We start from the raw sequence: 15988 nt of genomic DNA, 5'->3' as shown, positions 1-15988 counted from the left end.
GCTTGACAGCTATTCAAATCCTATAACTCATTTCATTCGTTCAAATTTATTTTAAGTTCCACCTACTCAGTCTCTCTAAGCCACCCCAACTAAATCATTATGTTCATTCAACCATGCTGAATAAATAAACCTCCCAAACATGCAAACAAATGCCCAAGAGCTCAGAAAATGCACTCTAGCACAATCAGCCCCCCGCTCTGCTGCCCTCAGAGACCATAGCTGTGACCTCAAAGTTAAGAAACTTGGATTCAAACTGACACCATCCCCCTTCCTGTTCATAGCAGAAGAGTATCATGCTCTGAGTTATCTCACAGCCACTGCCGTACCACACACAGAAGGATGCCAGACTGAGCTAAAGCAAGTCTTCAGAGGTGAACGCTAAAACTTTGCTTTGTACTAATCTATAAGCTCTATGAAAATATCTGGCTTCCCTACAGCATAGCTACAGCTGACAAGATTTCCACCCGGTGCTGTTAAAATCTCCCTTGCAACACACTATGCTTCCCAGCTCTGGTTTTCATTTGATATGTGCAGTACCCCACTTTCTAGGAGCTATAATGGTTTCCCAATGACAAGTCAGCTTTCCCCAAAAATTCAGTAGTAGTTAGCAGAAAAACATCCCAGAGGAAACGTATCCTAAAAAAACAGTCTGTTTATATGCGTATTTGGCTTGCTGTGTAAGTACTGTCTTCCCTATGGGACTCTGGGCAGTCCAACCACCTGCCATTCCCTTTTCCAGTATGTCCCAAAGCAAGGATGACTCCTTGCCAAATGGAGTGACTTGGACATGACTCATGTCCAAAGCACATGACCCCTCCCTTCCCCTCCCCTCCCCTCTCTCCCTTTTATGGACCTGTCACCTGAACTAAGGACTAGCCCTCATCCCCCTGTCCCGATGTCAGAGCTCGAGGGCAGGTTGCATCCCAGAAGAGCTGCCCCAAAAGGCAGGAGCACAAAAACAAATCTGGCCCATACAATCTTTGCAGAAAGGGCTCTGAACGCGCTCGGAGGCACCTCTCGCGGCTCAGTAGAGTGCTCCTCATCTGGCCTATGGTACCTGTCACTTCAGAACTGCAAAACAGTTGGGGCTGGCAGGAACCGTCTGGTCCAGCCCCCTGCTGAAGCAGGGTCACCTACAGCAGGTTACCCAGGACCGTGTCCAGCTGGTTTTGAGTATCTCCAAGGACGGAGACTCCACAGCCTCTCTGGGCAAATTAGCATTGATTAAACATTGTATGAACGCTAACTAATCCCCACAGATCTCTGTTATCCCCACTCTGCGGGCGTCAGAGGTGACCCCAGCGCTGCCCAAGGACACTAAAGGCTGCCACTGACCCGATGGGCTTCAGAGGCAGCTGTAGCCCCATTAAACTGCACCCCCCTCCATGTTTGGGGGGGGGGGGTTGGCCCGGGGCCAACACCTGGAGCGCCAAGCAGGGTGAAGAGCTGCCAGGCCCTCAGCTGAACACCTCCTGCCAACGCCTGTCAGCAACGAGCATCTAGGCAGGCAGGAAGGCTAGACAACCCAAGGTTTTCCCTGCCTCCGCCTCCAGCCTTGCGATAATCGCCGCTTTATTTTATTCGTGTCCATTAACGTCGTCACTCGACTCACGGCACGCAGGGACCCGCCCCGCCAGCCTCGCCTCTAGGCGCTCTCTCCCCCCCTCCCCGGCAGCTATGGTTTCGCCCGCCTTCCCCCCCCCTTCCCCCGCGCCGCCTGCAATAGTCCCGCCCGATCCGCCATTTTCCTCCCCTTTTCCCCTCCCTTTCTCTCCCAGTTTTCGCGCCAAATGCGCCCGGCCGAAAGGGGGCGGAGCGCTCGGCTGCGGCGGCGGCCTGGGCCGAAGGGGGCGGGGCGGCGAGGGAAAGGACGGCCAGGGCCAATCCGGGGCGGCGCGCTGCGGGCGGGCCAATTAGGAGCGTGCAGCAGCGGCGCGCTTGGGAGGGGGCGTGTGTCCGGTTTGTTAGCGCCGCGCGCTGCTTTTGCCGCGAAAAGTGGCGGGCCGGTTCCCGGGGAGCGGCGAGGTGCGGAGCCGGGCGGCGGGGGGGGGGGACGGACGAGTTGCGGTTGTCCCAGCACCAGCCGCTCCGGGTCTGGGGTCCGTCCCGCGGGCGGGGGCGAGGGGGCAGTTTGGGGGGTTATTGGCGCAGTCGGTGGGGCAGGGAGAGCAGCGCGGGGTGGGGGTGGGGAGAGTTTTTTGGGGGGGGTGGGCAGGTTGGGAGGAGTAATGGAGTCATGGATGGGGCAGGGGCTGCGGGACCGCGGTGTAGCAGGGAAGGCACCGGAGGGTGGGGACCCCCTGAGACATTTGGGGGGAGGAAGAGGCGGGCAGGGGGCTGACCGTGTCTTCCCACCCCTTCAGTGAATCGTGGTTGCCATGTCCGGCTTCGACGACCCCGGTATTTACTACAGCGACAGTTTTGGGGGTGACGTGTCGGCCGATGAAGGGCAGATTCGGAAGTCCCAGCTGCAGAAACGGTTCAAGGAGTTTCTACGGCAGTACCGGGTGGGCACGGACCGGACAGGCTTCACCTTCAAATACAGGTGCTGCTGTGACTTGTAGCAACCGCTCTTCTCTCTCTGTAGCCTTACTCACTCACTCCTCCTTGCACGTCCAATCCGCTCTTAACCTGCCTTCTGCTATGTAAGTCAAAAGGATACAGTAGCGTATTTTAGCTTGTTTCCTTCCTGTAGACCCCGAAGAGCTCTTTGTTAAGATAAGAAATGACATTGTTCCCATTTGAGCTTATGGGAAAACTGAGGTTTGGCATTCTCCCAAATTCTTAGGCGGTAGTCTGGTCTACAGTGGCAGAGGTAGGAATAGCGGGATCTGCATCGTCGAACTTGCACTTAGATCAGAATTTCAAGGTCTGTTTTCAAGTTTTAGTGCTTCCTGGTCCAGAGTTTTGGTCTGATCGGGAGTATTAAAATTGGTAAAGCACTGTTCGCTTATGCCCTCTGAGGCTCTGAAGGTCCCTTGGCTATCATTTTGCCTATGCAACTTGGAGAGACTACGGAGAGAGAAGATGGAGACATATCATGCAAGGGTCAGGGAAATCTTTCACCTTTCATGTCTGAATTTCTTGCACCCTAGTTTTTATAAGGGGAATATTGCCTGCTATGCTATTACATCCTGTTTTTTAGAATCGCAGTTTAGGTACAATAGACATTCTGTATAGGAGTTCCTGAATTGCACATCTGATATTGTGATTCTAGAATTAAAGTATTAGCACTAAATTTACACTGTCACTGCAAGCACTAGTGTTCCTGGTCTTGTGTCACATTTCAGAGAGTATTTGGATGAAAGATTTGCCCAGGACCCCCTTGGCTTCTCTTAGAGCTCTCCCTATTTTCCCAATTTAAGGAAATTGGGAATTTCCCAATTTTCCAAACTAAGGACTCCATGCAGAACCTGCCTTCTCTTCTCCCTGTTTAGTGACAGGGTCATTGTGGAATGGTGGCTGGACACGTTTGTTAAGATTAGTGCTTTCTGCTCTGCAAGCATTTACTACCTACTGCCTTGCAGGGATGAGCTTAAACGGCACTATAACCTGGGTCAGTATTGGATTGAGGTGGAGATGGAAGACTTAGCCAGCTTTGATGAAGATCTTGCTGACTATCTGTACAAGCAACCAGCGGAGCACCTTCAGCTGGTAAGGATGGAGGGAATGGGAGATCTGGTGCGCTGACATTCAGTCATGTAACGAGAGCAGTCCTGATATTACACTGTAGTATGTCAGTAATAGCCTAGTTATTCCCTTTGTAGTTGGAAGAAGCAGCAAAAGAAGTTGCAGATGAGGTCACCCGTCCTCGTCCTTCAGGTGAAGAAACTCTGCAAGACATCCAGGTCATGCTGAGATCAGATGCCAATGCAGCCAACATCCGCAGTTTGAAGGTGAGGTGAATCTAGCTGCTCTGTGGAGAAACAGGTGGCAGGGCTTGCTCGTGAGAGGGAGGGATTGCTGAGGGAACTTTAAGTACTTGATTATTTACTTCAGGACACGAGTTGTTCACTAATTTACGCACAGGAATATAATGCGTCTTACATCTGACTGCACAGGGTTATTTTGATTGGTTCCTGCTTTGGGGACGTTACTGCTGTTAGGGGTGTTCTAGGTGTAGTGTTTTATCCTCTTACCTCTCTTGCTTTGAAGGCAGAGTAGTTAAAGCCATGCGACCTTCCCCTGCTACTATAGAGCAAGAGTATGGAGTTGTCAAGAAGTGTAAACTTCTTTTATTCTGGTACCCCCATGTTTCTTTAACATCTTGTATCATGGTTAAATTTCTTGTCAGTCTTCCAGCAATGTGCTTTCTCACCTTCCCTTCACCTTTTCCCTTTCAGTCTGACCAGATGTCCCACCTTGTGAAGATCCCTGGGATTATAATTGCAGCAACACCTGTGAGAGCCAAAGCCACCAAAATAGCTATCCAGTGCCGCAGCTGCCGTAACACCATCAGCAACATTGCTGTGCGCCCAGGCTTGGAAGGTTATGCCCTGCCCAGGAAATGCAACACGTAAGGACTGGAATGGAGATGAATCTGCCAGGGTAGTGGGACAAAAGACTCTGTCGTCTTCTTCCCCTTCATCCCATGCATGCTGCATGGAGTCAGCAACCTGTCCCACAAGGTGGAAGTGTCTGCACCGCTCTGAGCCTCTACCTTCCAGTTGCCCTAGTGCCTGCACCCATCCTTGGCCAGTAGCTTTTAGCTCTGTTCATCTAGGAGTAACCTTGATCATGGATGTTCTGTGACCACTGTTGCAAGCGGGGTTGAAAAAGCTGGTTGAAAAAGCTTCTTCCTCTAGACCTGCATTTCCATTGCTTTCAGCGTCTGCTCTTCCCTATTGCTGCAGACACAGAAGATTTTCTTCTTACCTCCTCAAACTCTCATCTGTCCCTCACTCTTTTCACTCTTGCATTTTGTCTTTTATTAATAAACAAAACAAAGTCAAACAAAAAATCCTCTTGCCTGTCAGACTTTTGCGCTGGCTTCTTACCATGGGCTCACTGAAGCACTTTCTATGGCTGTCTGGAGGTCCACCTTCTAGGTTTCTCTGTGCATTGGCTCTTGCCTTCTTTCTCCACTGAGTCTGTCTGTGTTAGAGTTTCTTGTTATGAGGATTGTTTGTCTTCACTTTCTAAGCTGGCTGCTGCCTTACCTTGCTTTCCCCTGTTGTCAGGTACCTAAAGGTTCACTCCTGCCTCCAGTTGTCCTGTAATACTGTTTTAAGTTGCTATCCTAACTTCCTATTAAGTTGTTATTTTTTTCAAGCAAACTTCTTGCCTCCCAGTTGCCTCTGCTCAGATTGCTTTTTTCATAAACTTCTGTAATAGCACTTTGCTACTAACTAATAGTACTTTGCAAACCCCTCTCTATAGCTCGTGATGCCTGTGTGAACCACGAGCATTAGGCTGCCATGGTGCTGCAGTGCTCTCGTGCTGGCTGATTCTGATGGATTGTGTGATCTCGTGTCTGCTAGTATTTTCCTGTGTCTCATCTTAAACACAGCTTGAGGGATCTTTGGGATGAGAATCATTCTTGTATTTAGTCTGTAGAGCACCTAGTTCCCGAAGCTTGACTGCAGAAGTGCGTCTGCGCATTTGTAGTGCAGCCGCCTCTCCTCCTATCTTGAATGGGGCTGACGTTCATGAGATTTTTCCTTGTCATATTATCCTCCCTGAAAGCCTATCGCTGCCTGCATGCGTTCAGGCACCAGTAATAATGTACTGAGAAGCCAGCAGGATGTGGAGGTGCTTCTTGTCTCAAAGAGCTTGTAGTATAGCAAGGCAGATATGTAGAGCCAGTGTCTCGAGAGACTAAGAGGTTGATGACAGTCTTGTCACATTGCTAATTGCTTTCTCAACAGAAACCACTTAACATTTGCTTCGTGCACCAAGTTATAAAGAAAAATGCTCTGTCAGGTCATTGAGTCTATACTGTTACCTTCTGTGCAATTACTGAATTACCTTCCTCTTTGGTTTTATCTAGCAGGGAAGAGGGAGGAGGCTGAAAGGGTATTCAGGGGAAATATCACTGTGTTTGGCTTGTTCTAATAGCTTGACCTTAACACCTGCCTTTGGCAACTGTTGAATACAAGATACAGGGTCAGGTGAACCTTTCGTCTGGCCTGTATGACTGCTCTTCTGGCTTGCTTGGTACTATTGGGGAGGGTGGGCTGTTCTGGGGTGTGAGACCACTCCTGCCTATGCAAAAGGGGCTTTGAGGTGGTGTCTTCTGAGTCCTGGCATTCAGCTAATTTCCCTGATTGATCTCTGTACAGAGAACAGGCTGGCCGCCCCAAGTGCCCGCTGGACCCGTATTTCATTATGCCAGATAAATGCAAGTGTGTGGACTTCCAGGTCCTGAAGCTCCAAGAGTCTCCAGACGCTGTGCCTCATGGGGAGATGCCCCGGCACATGCAGCTGTACTGTGACAGGTAACAGCAAGTCCCCTGTCCCACCACCCCACAGGGCATTTCAGACAGCTGGTACTGGATTCAACTCTTCCCTGGCAAGAAGTTATCTGAGTTGAAATGGATATTGTGGCCTTTTCTGCATCAATCCTTAGGAGCATTGCACAAGACTGCTCAAAAACAGATTTGTACACACCTCTGTACCTGTGAGGTTACCTCACAGCAGCGCCGCAATGTTTTAATAGCTGCCACGTCCTGGGGATGGCTGGCCAGCCTCTTCCTCCTATGATTTTCAGAGCCAAATTTTTTGTGGCCATGAGCCATGCCACATACCTTGGGAACCAAGCAGTTTAGGAAGCAGCTCTCAGACATGAGGGGTGACAGTGACTCCCTGGAATGCTGCTCCTCTGTTTTGGGAAAGACATGGGCCGGTCTATAGATAAGTTGCTCCATCTCAGAGTGATGTTGCATTGTTGCTCCTGGCAGCCTCTGCTTACATCCTCATGCAGCTGGTGGCTGAGATTGCTCAGCAGGCCTGGACAATATGGCTTCCTGCTGGTGAAGTTACTTTGGTCTCATATGGGAGCCTCAGTGAGCAAGTTCAACAGCCATAAATTGGCTCCCTTGATATTTCTTGAGTTAGTCCCGGCCAGGTCTCCCCTTTTGACAGCCCCTACTGCTGAGTGTTGGGCCTTGAAACTTTTCGGGGGTTGGCAAGAGAGGGGATAAAAGGTGTTGCTGGTGCTGTCCTTTTCCTCCCTGTCATCCTTTGCTTTCTCCTTCCTCTTCTTAGGTACCTGTGCGACAAAGTTGTCCCAGGGAACAGAGTTACTATTATGGGCATCTATTCCATCAAGAAGTCTGCCCAGAGCAAGAACAAAAGCCGTGACAACGTGGGTGTGGGCATCCGAAGCGCTTACATCCGTGTCGTAGGCATCCAGGTGGATGTGGAAGGCTCAGGTGAGGGCTGGTTTTGGTTCCTGCCTGGCTTGTGTTGGTAGCGTGGTGTTAGGAAAGCCCTGTTTCTGAACAAGGAAGTCCTTCAACGAGGACTACAAAATCACAACCTGAGTCCTTCTCTATCGCACATATAGCAAAAGCTACAAGCTAGTCCGGGGGGGCTGGCTTGCCCTGGCTCCTGTGTACTCATCAGGAGTCCTATATGACTTTTCCTCCATGATATTAAATGAGGTTTCAGCCTGGATCCTTCAGGGTATTTAAGTACTTCTATCCTATTGATCTTAGTGGGAATTCACTAAGCTGTCCCTGAGGATCTGGGCTGACGTCAACAGTTAAAATTGAGCTGTGTATTTAAAACACAGTCCTGTAATTCTCTTTCTGGTTCCTCCTGAGCTGCTTTGCCCAAGATCCTTGCTTTTTTCCTTCCAGTCTTGCTGTAGACTCCCTCCTTCACCCAGCCCCCAAGGAAACAGCCTGCCTGCTGAGTTAGGAAACATCTGCCCTTTCTGATCTCCACACATGGTGGCATTTGGCATGATCCCCAAGAAACCCTCTTAGGGGTGGGTGGGAGGGGTGTCTTTGCGTTAAAAGCATCCATTTGCTTGCTGTTGCCTCATTTTTCTCTCCTCTATATAGGACACAGTTTTGCTGGCTCAGTGACCCCTCAAGAAGAGGAGGAACTTCGTCGCCTCGCTGCCATGCCCAACGTCTATGAGACGATTGCTAAGAGCATTGCACCCTCCATCTATGGCAGCACTGACATCAAAAAGGCCATTGCCTGCCTCTTATTTGGAGGCTCACGCAAGAGGTGAGGAGGAATAGCCTGGAGGAGGTAGGGTGGTGGCAGGGGTATCATTCAAGGCACAGAGCTCTTGTGCAGTCTTCTGGCAATGCTAACCACTGCCTGCTGCTCATCAGCAATAAGTTGTCAGAACAAGTGCTTACCATCTCTCCGCCCTCTTTTCTTTCCACCTTGTCACTCTAGGCTTCCCGATGGGCTGACCCGCAGAGGAGACATCAATTTACTGATGCTGGGTGATCCTGGCACAGCCAAATCCCAGCTACTGAAGTTTGTAGAGAAGTGTTCACCCATTGGGGTAGGTGTTATGAGTGGTATAAGGCGTAGGCTTACAGTGCAGCTTGTTTCTTCCTTTTGCTCCCTGTATAGCACAGGACCAAACCATGGTCACAGCAGAAAACTGCTCATGCATGCACAGCTAGACTGGCTGGCAGAGGGGTGAGCTGCTGTTTCTCGTGCTAGCCTGGAAGAGAGATGGGTGCAGGATAGAGGATGAGGGAGGGGAGGAGAAGCAGGTAATGCTTTTTGTTATGATATGAGCCTGGCTATTAGCAGACGTCCAAAGATGTGACTAGTGTTGTTGTTTATTGCTAAGACTTGATCAGCAGAGAGGCTGGCTGGTCAGAGCAAACTAAATTGACTGCATCTTGGGCACGGAGCTCCAGACAGAGCCCTAGCATGAAATTATATTTTCAACTGTGTTTTCTTGTAGTCTCCATTGAACTCAGCTTCTGATTGCTTTGTTTCTTCAGAGGGAGAACAAAGTGAACGCAACAGCTCACCAGACAATGAATCACTCTGTTCTGTACTTATTACCTATATCTGTATGTCTACAAGCCCTCCAGTGCATCACAACTCCTGAGTCCAACACATAGAAGCATGTGAAAATCTCGCTTTGTATACAGCGTTTGGTTTTGATGTGTGCTATGGGATTTTCTTTTAGGGCATTGCATTTCCTCCAACAGTCCTTGCTGTAGCAAGGCAGATCTTGCAGTGCAGTGGGATGTTTTGTTCTCCAGCTGGAGTGATGAGCTCCTGGATCCCATGGTGGCTTATATACTGTCCCATTCCTTGCCCCACATGCTGCTAGGTATACACCTCGGGGAAGGGCAGCAGTGCTGCTGGCTTGACAGCTTCAGTGATCCGAGACCCTTCTTCAAGGAGTTTCTTCATGGAGGGAGGAGCCATGGTGCTGGCAGACGGGGGAGTGGTGTGCATCGATGAATTTGACAAGGTAACCAGTGTGGCATGCAGAGCCCAATGCTACAATGTATGGGAGTGGGGAAGAGAGCCAACTGTGCTATGAACTCTTCTCTGGAGAGCCCAGAGCTGTAGGAGAAAGAGGTGCCTCTCTGGAGGTGACTGACTTTTTTGCCTCCCTCTCCCCCTACATCTCTCTCCCTCCTCTGATGACAAGATGCGGGAGGATGACCGCGTGGCCATCCACGAGGCCATGGAACAACAGACCATCTCCATTGCGAAGGTGAGCTGCTAGCACATGCATTGCCCCAGGGTGGGAGGGGAGTGTTAATGGCAGGAGTCTGACTTCCATCTCTCAGTTTCTGTGAGAGCCCAGCAACCAGCTGTCACATCTTTCGCCAGAGTGGCACGCTTTAGAGTTGCTTTTCCAAGCAGCGCTTTTCATAGTTCCTGATTTCTGTGATCCAAGAACAGTAGGCCCTGCTTACGGGCGTCAGATTGTCTTTGTTCAGGCAGCCTGAACACAGAACTGAACCTGAGCTCCCTCCTCTGCTCTGCTCCTGTAGATTTAGTAGTTCTGCTCACATTCCTATGTCACAGCCTGGTGTCATTTCTGTCTCCTTTTCTTCCTTTCCCCCTGCTCTCTACTCTTTCCCTCCTGCCCCCCTCCCCCGCCAAAATCTACAGAAATTGCCTGACATCCTGGTTCCAGGTCTCCCTCAAATCAGAGTTTCTCTTCATTTCCACTGTTCAACATTTTTATTGCGGCTCTCCACTCTTCTGGTTGCTCTGACTCACCCCTTATCTGTTCAGTCCCTCTTAATAGAGCAGCTGCCGCAACTTTTCCTTGCTTATTGTTCTTAACTGTCTGCGCTACCTTCAAACCAGCAGAGATTTGCTGTTGCCAATCAGATTCCTTCTCTCTCATGTGCCCAGGTGATTCTCTTCCCTATCTTTGGTCACTTCATCCCTCAGATCTTCTGATGTCCTCCCCTTTGTGATTCCCTTTACTTCTCAGACATGTTCCCCTACATTTTATTTTGTTCTTTCTGTGCTACTTCTGAAAATTTTGCAATAGTAGTAGTCCAGCCCAAGTAGGCATTTCCCCCTCTGGCCTCCCTGGTGGATTCTCAGCCCCTGGCCTCTAAGTTCAACTTTCTGTGCGTGTTCTGTGTGTGTCCCCATCTTCCCCTCCCCCCCCCCAACATTTAACATAGTCTGTCTCACTTTTGTGTCCTTGCCCTTAACACAAGGTTTTAAATAAGGTTACTCAGTGCTCAAGCCTCAGTCGAAGCCAGCCTTCCTCCAGATGGGCACGCAGGTCCAGCCTCATGCACCTGCTATGATGACCTCCCTCCAATGTGGAACCCTAATAGAGCAATTGGATGCTACTTGAAGAGCTTTATTTAAAGCGGGTGCTTGAGGATAACGAGTCCTTGCAAACCACTTTGGCCCTTTTACTGTGGGTTAATAGCTACCTAGCCCTGTTGTCCCATGCATATGGTCTTGACCACAGCCGTTTCACCTTCTTCTCACAGGCAGGAATCACGACCACATTGAATTCCCGCTGCTCAGTGCTTGCAGCTGCCAACTCTGTCTTCGGGCGCTGGGATGAGACGAAAGGCGAGGAGAACATTGATTTTATGCCCACCATTCTGTCCCGATTTGACATGATCTTCATTGTCAAGGATGAGCACAACGAGGAGCGAGACATGGTGGGTTGGGGCTTGTGAGCTCAACTGGGACTTGCAACAGAGTCGGCCTAGCAGGAGCAAGATCAAAGACAGTAGGGCAAGTAGCTGAGAGCGTATTTAGCCATAACAGTAGGCTGAGAGCTTGAGGAAGAAGCAAAGTAAAGCCTCTGCTTTGTTCTTTTGTCCACCAGGGCAAGGTGTGCCTTGAACCCTGGCCCCATGGGTCCCTTAACCTGTTTCTTCTGAGCGGAGCACAGCCCATACAACATTCAGATTAGCTTGCAGGGGGACTTAAATCCTCTCTTCAACACTAACATAGCGTGGACCCCTTCCATGTCCTCTAAAGCGCTGTTACCTCCTGCCAAACATCAGTCTCACAGGGACAGAGCTTTTGAACAGCTGTGTTCTTCATATTGCTACCCCAACTCCACAATAAGCTGAGACAGGCTGCCCCATTTTTCTGTAGGATTGTATGTTGCAGTTGAAGGCAAGAGTTTTTATAATGTCTGACTGTCCTCTGCTTTCCTAGACACTGGCCAAGCATGTGATGTCCTTACACGTGAGTGCCTTGACGCAGACCCAGGCCGTGGAGGGTGAAATTGAGCTGAACAAGCTGAAGAAGCTCATATCCTTCTGTCGGACGTGAGTGAAAGGTGTTTCCTCATGGCATCGCTTTTGACGGTGCCAGGTTGCATGGCAGAACTGGAGGCACCACATGCAGCTTGAGCTGTGTGGCCCATGTAGCGGAGCAACGCAGATGTGGTCCCTGAGGGCACTTAGGTCTGTGCCTGCTGCTGCTACTCCAACTGTAGGGCCATTCTCTGCCTGGGAATGAATTACCTGGAATGACCCAATATTGAGCCACATAAGTACTTCTTGTGGAAGGTGTTTCTAAAATCTAACTGAAATTGGTTGCATGGCTGCTGGAAATGGTCTAGGGTTTTTAAAGTGCCCTTTTTGGGCAGGAGAAAAAAGGTCACCCAGAAAAAAATGGAAATGAGAGTAGCCTGAAACTGTGCCACAACTTAGCCTGAGGAGGTAAGAGGTGCCCCTATTTCATTGCGGTGATGGGCTGCTGCCTGTGCAGTACACTTTCCCTGCCAGTGCCTCATCAAATTTCCCTTCCCTCTTTCGCAGGAAGTGTGGCCCTCGCCTGTCTGCAGCAGCTGCAGAGAAGCTGAAGAATCGCTACATCCTGATGCGGAGTGGCGCTCGCCAGCACGAGCAGGAGAGTGATCGTCGGTCCAGCATCCCCATCACCATCCGGTGAGAGTGTGAGGGCCCTCTCAGCGCTGCCCTGGGGAAGCACAGGGAACATGGATCCTGAATGCCTGGGGAATATGCACAGAGGGAAGGGCACAGCTATTCTCCTCACACGGCCTAAACCCTCAGGGGTTATAATTGATTCAGTGCATTTCTGGATGTCACCTGAGTTTGCCCAGGGAGGTTAGCAGGGCCTTGAGTTTTAAGGGAGCCCTCCTGTGGATGAGGGGTTGCCCCTTCCTCACCAGTGCATGTACTGTAGGGCAGTACTGGAGGTGCAGTGCTGGGGCAGGAGGTTCCTTGTGTAAGGGGTGCATGTGTGTGTCACGGGTGGGAGGGAAGGAGAGGGCCTGCTAGAACTGTGGTAGAAAGAGGGGTATGTCTCCATCGGCTGCAGGCAGCTGGAGGCCATCGTGCGCATTGCTGAATCTCTTGGCAAGATGAAGCTTCAGCCTTTTGCCACTGAGGCAGATGTTGAGGAGGCCTTGCGGCTCTTCCAGGTGTCCACGCTTGATGCAGCCATGTCGGGCAGCCTGTCAGGTGAGGCAGAGATGCTTGAGACACCTTTTGCTGGGGGCAGGATGGGGTATGAAGCTGACCCCAGTGCTTATAGCAAGGAGAGCCAAGCTTACCTCTCAGGACAGTTGCAGAGAGGGTGCTAAAAGGCATCCTCTGTACAGGGTGCTGCTGCTCTGTGTGCTAGAAGTGCTTTCTGAGCAAAGGGAAAGCAGTGCTCATGGCAGCAAGGGTTCCACATTCCCACAGGGACTGCTGCAGGTGTGTGGCTGTGGCTCACCAAGTGGGCTAGACAGCGATGAATCTAAACGATCCAGGCAGGGGAGTCTCTCTCACAATAGCAGGGAAGGGGGTACAATCTGGCTTCTCATAGTCCTGAGGACAAAGTACAGTGCTGGGGGTGGAGGGAAACAAGATCATTCCCCATCCTGTTCATACTCTAATCCCTTTTCCTGTGAGGGTGAAGACTATGTGCTTCCTTCAGAGGAAGCATGGCATGAAGGGTTTCAGGGAAACTTTGATGGTTGGGACCACATATGGCTGTGTGTTTGAAGCTCTGCAATATTTGGTGTTGGATTTGCCTCATTTCACTAAAGGTCTCTGATGCCAGAGACAGGCAAGTGTGGCGGGAGGTTGGGGAAACAGGCATTCCTGTTTTGAGAGTGACATCTCAGCAGTGCAGAGAGCTCATACAGCATCTCTCTCTAGGGGCTGAAGGCTTCACAACACAGGAGGACCAAGAGATGCTGTCCCGCATTGAGAAGCAGCTCAAGCGCCGTTTTGCCATTGGCTCTCAGGTGTCAGAGCACAGCATCATCCAGGACTTCATGCGGCAGGTGGGCTGAGGTGCAGAGATCCTGCTTGTGGATGGGTAGTGGGCTGTGTAAACAGGTACCCCCGGGCTGCTGCTTTGCAGGGTGAAGCCCATTCCCTGAAAGGTGACTGGAGAACCCTTTGGTAATAATTGCTTTTGAAATCCTTCCTAGGAAGTGGGGAGTAACAAGATTGCTGAGTGTGAGGGGACTTGGACAGGAAGTCTGCAAAAGTGTGGGGGTTTGAGGCTGTTCAGATACCCTGCAATACTTGCCTGTAGGTTGGGATCTTAACCTTGAAACTGGAACAACTGGGTTTGTGAGACTGTCTGCAGTCAAAACTAAAACAGTTCAACTAAAAAGGAATGTGAGCAGCTTGTGCCACAAAGTTTCCTGCCTATGGAGAGGGCACAGCAAGATTTTCTAGATGGTTTCTGGTTCTTGCTGGGCTGTAGTGAGCTTTTCCTGTGCCTGCTCATGTTGCTCTGTTCTCCCTCTTTCCAGAAATATCCAGAACATGCCATCTACAAGGTGCTGCAGTTAATGATGCGGCGAGGAGAGATCCAGCACCGCATGCAACGTAAAGTCCTCTACCGCATCAAGTAACCTCTTTACCCCACTTGTCTGTTGGTGGCTCAAGCCATCCAAATGGAACCACTGCTGGCTGCTGACTGACCCCCAGGTGACTGAGAAAGAGATCCCTGTTAGGTTGGCTTCCTGCTGATGGAAGAAGCTCTTCATTGGGAAGCAGAACAGACAGGTGCCTCCATCTTCAACCACAGTTGAGGGCAGATGGGGTTCCTACTTCGTGTCAGATGCTCTGTCACGGGGTCACCTTGATGTTTCTCAGAACTCCAAAAGCTTTTAGTTTGCATTAAAATAAATGCTGATATTGTTACTCCAGGAACCTTTGCTATCTGGAGGGAGGTGGGACAGAGGCCATTTTATCTCTCTTCCCCTTTGACAGTGCAGAACTGTTGTTTGGAAAGGTGTCTGTTCTGTTCTTTCTGTATTATCCTCTCTGCTCAGCCACTGACAACGTGGGCTCACATCACAAAGCGGAAACAGCCCTGCTGCCCTCTGAGCAGCACAAGCATATATAAAGGCAAAATGTCATCTTTCGCTCAGGGTTTGATCTCCCTATTGAGGCATAAATCGTGTTAGTGCAAACTGCTCTGTTAAGCTCAGTTATGCTGGAAGCATATTATTAAGCCACTAACCACAGGTTGCTGCTGTCTTTCCTGCCTGCCACCAGCAATGCAGGAAACAACCATGTGTTTCGTACAGGACCCAGAGTTTCAAAGATGTTATTTGCTTACCCCTCCTCTCCTTATCAAAGGCCCTCAGTAGACAAACACATTACCCTGCAATAAAAATGGCTGTGTGAATAAACCTTAGTTCCACATGTAGGCAGAATGGCTCTAAGCCTCCTGTTTCTGTCAGCCTGGCAGAGCGCTGCTCCCCTGAGAGAGGATGGAGGATTTTGGGGGCAGTGGCTGCGGCAAAGAGCCGCAAGCCTTTGTAGAAGTAGCAGTTGCTTCAAACGTGTGGTGGCAGTGGGGCAGGATGTCTTGCTCTGCAGGGGGTCTTGCCTGGACTCTGAACCTTTTCCGTCTTGGGCCCTTAGAGTGGCAAAATGTACTTGCTCTGCATGTCATCTACTCTTGTATACATGTCTGTAAGCACACACAGACCCTCTTGCCCCTAGCACATAGAAGAACGTATTCTTTCCTCTCATTGCTCAGTGTGATGTAGGCTGTCCCTCTTTCATCCATGGATGTGCAAAAAGGAGCTGCTTTATGTTGTCATGCATTGCTGCAACATAAAAGAGTGTAGGTGGTTACTGTGCAGTATGCAAACGCTAGTTTACTCTGGTAGTGTTTTCTGAAAAGCCTCACGCTGAAAGAAGCGCTAGTCAATAACACCTCACAAGCCAACAATGCATCTGAGCTGTTGCTGCTGGTATGTAGCTGTCATGCAGGTTAGCTTGCTCAAGGAAGCACTACTCCTGGATTCCTCCTGCAGTATCTGCTACTGTATTTGTTTTGTGACCTTGCACTTGTCACTCAAGATTTTGTCATTTCTAGCTAAGTAGTATTGGTTATGTTTGAAGGACAACTGGATCTCTTAAGTATCCTGAAGACATAATGTGCTGGTAGGTCTCTGTGCATTCAGCTGCCCAGGGCCAGCCTTGAATGCATGAGAAGACCGACCGAGGGACTTTGTGTCCTCTGAAGAGTTCAGCTTCAGACATTTGTAGAAGAGCGAAGCTATTGCATGCGCCAGAGGGGCTAATGCCATGTTTTAAAGTGACCTTCAGACTAAAAATAC

At 50.1% G+C, this 15988-nt stretch overlaps 1 protein-coding gene across 2 annotated transcripts; it reads left to right on the top strand.

The window, feature by feature from the left end:
* Nucleotides 1-1843: 1843 nt before the first annotated feature.
* Nucleotides 1844-14555, top strand: MCM5 (minichromosome maintenance complex component 5). 2 transcript variants are annotated; one of them, XM_068943536.1, is made up of 17 exons: nucleotides 1844-2025; nucleotides 2364-2545; nucleotides 3528-3654; nucleotides 3768-3896; nucleotides 4344-4516; nucleotides 6282-6437; nucleotides 7207-7373; nucleotides 8010-8181; nucleotides 8359-8470; nucleotides 9263-9406; nucleotides 9590-9655; nucleotides 10911-11087; nucleotides 11596-11708; nucleotides 12204-12332; nucleotides 12727-12869; nucleotides 13554-13681; nucleotides 14162-14555. In XM_068943536.1, exons 2-17 carry the CDS (start codon nucleotides 2379-2381, stop codon nucleotides 14261-14263), a joined length of 2205 nt encoding a protein of 734 aa, XP_068799637.1. In that variant the 5' UTR covers nucleotides 1844-2025; nucleotides 2364-2378; the 3' UTR covers nucleotides 14264-14555. The 2 variants fall into 2 exon arrangements, with proteins under 2 accessions (XP_068799637.1, XP_068799645.1); XM_068943544.1 differs by having other exon boundaries at nucleotides 1969-2099.
* The last annotated feature ends 1433 nt before the right edge of the window (nucleotides 14556-15988 follow it).

The sequence above is a fragment of the Struthio camelus genome, chromosome 1, assembly GCF_040807025.1.
Source record: "Struthio camelus isolate bStrCam1 chromosome 1, bStrCam1.hap1, whole genome shotgun sequence".
NCBI classification, from domain to species: Eukaryota; Metazoa; Chordata; class Aves; order Struthioniformes; family Struthionidae; genus Struthio; species Struthio camelus.
The sequence above is the reverse complement of the archived record's forward strand: the minus strand, read 5'-3'. Positions and strand labels throughout refer to the sequence as shown.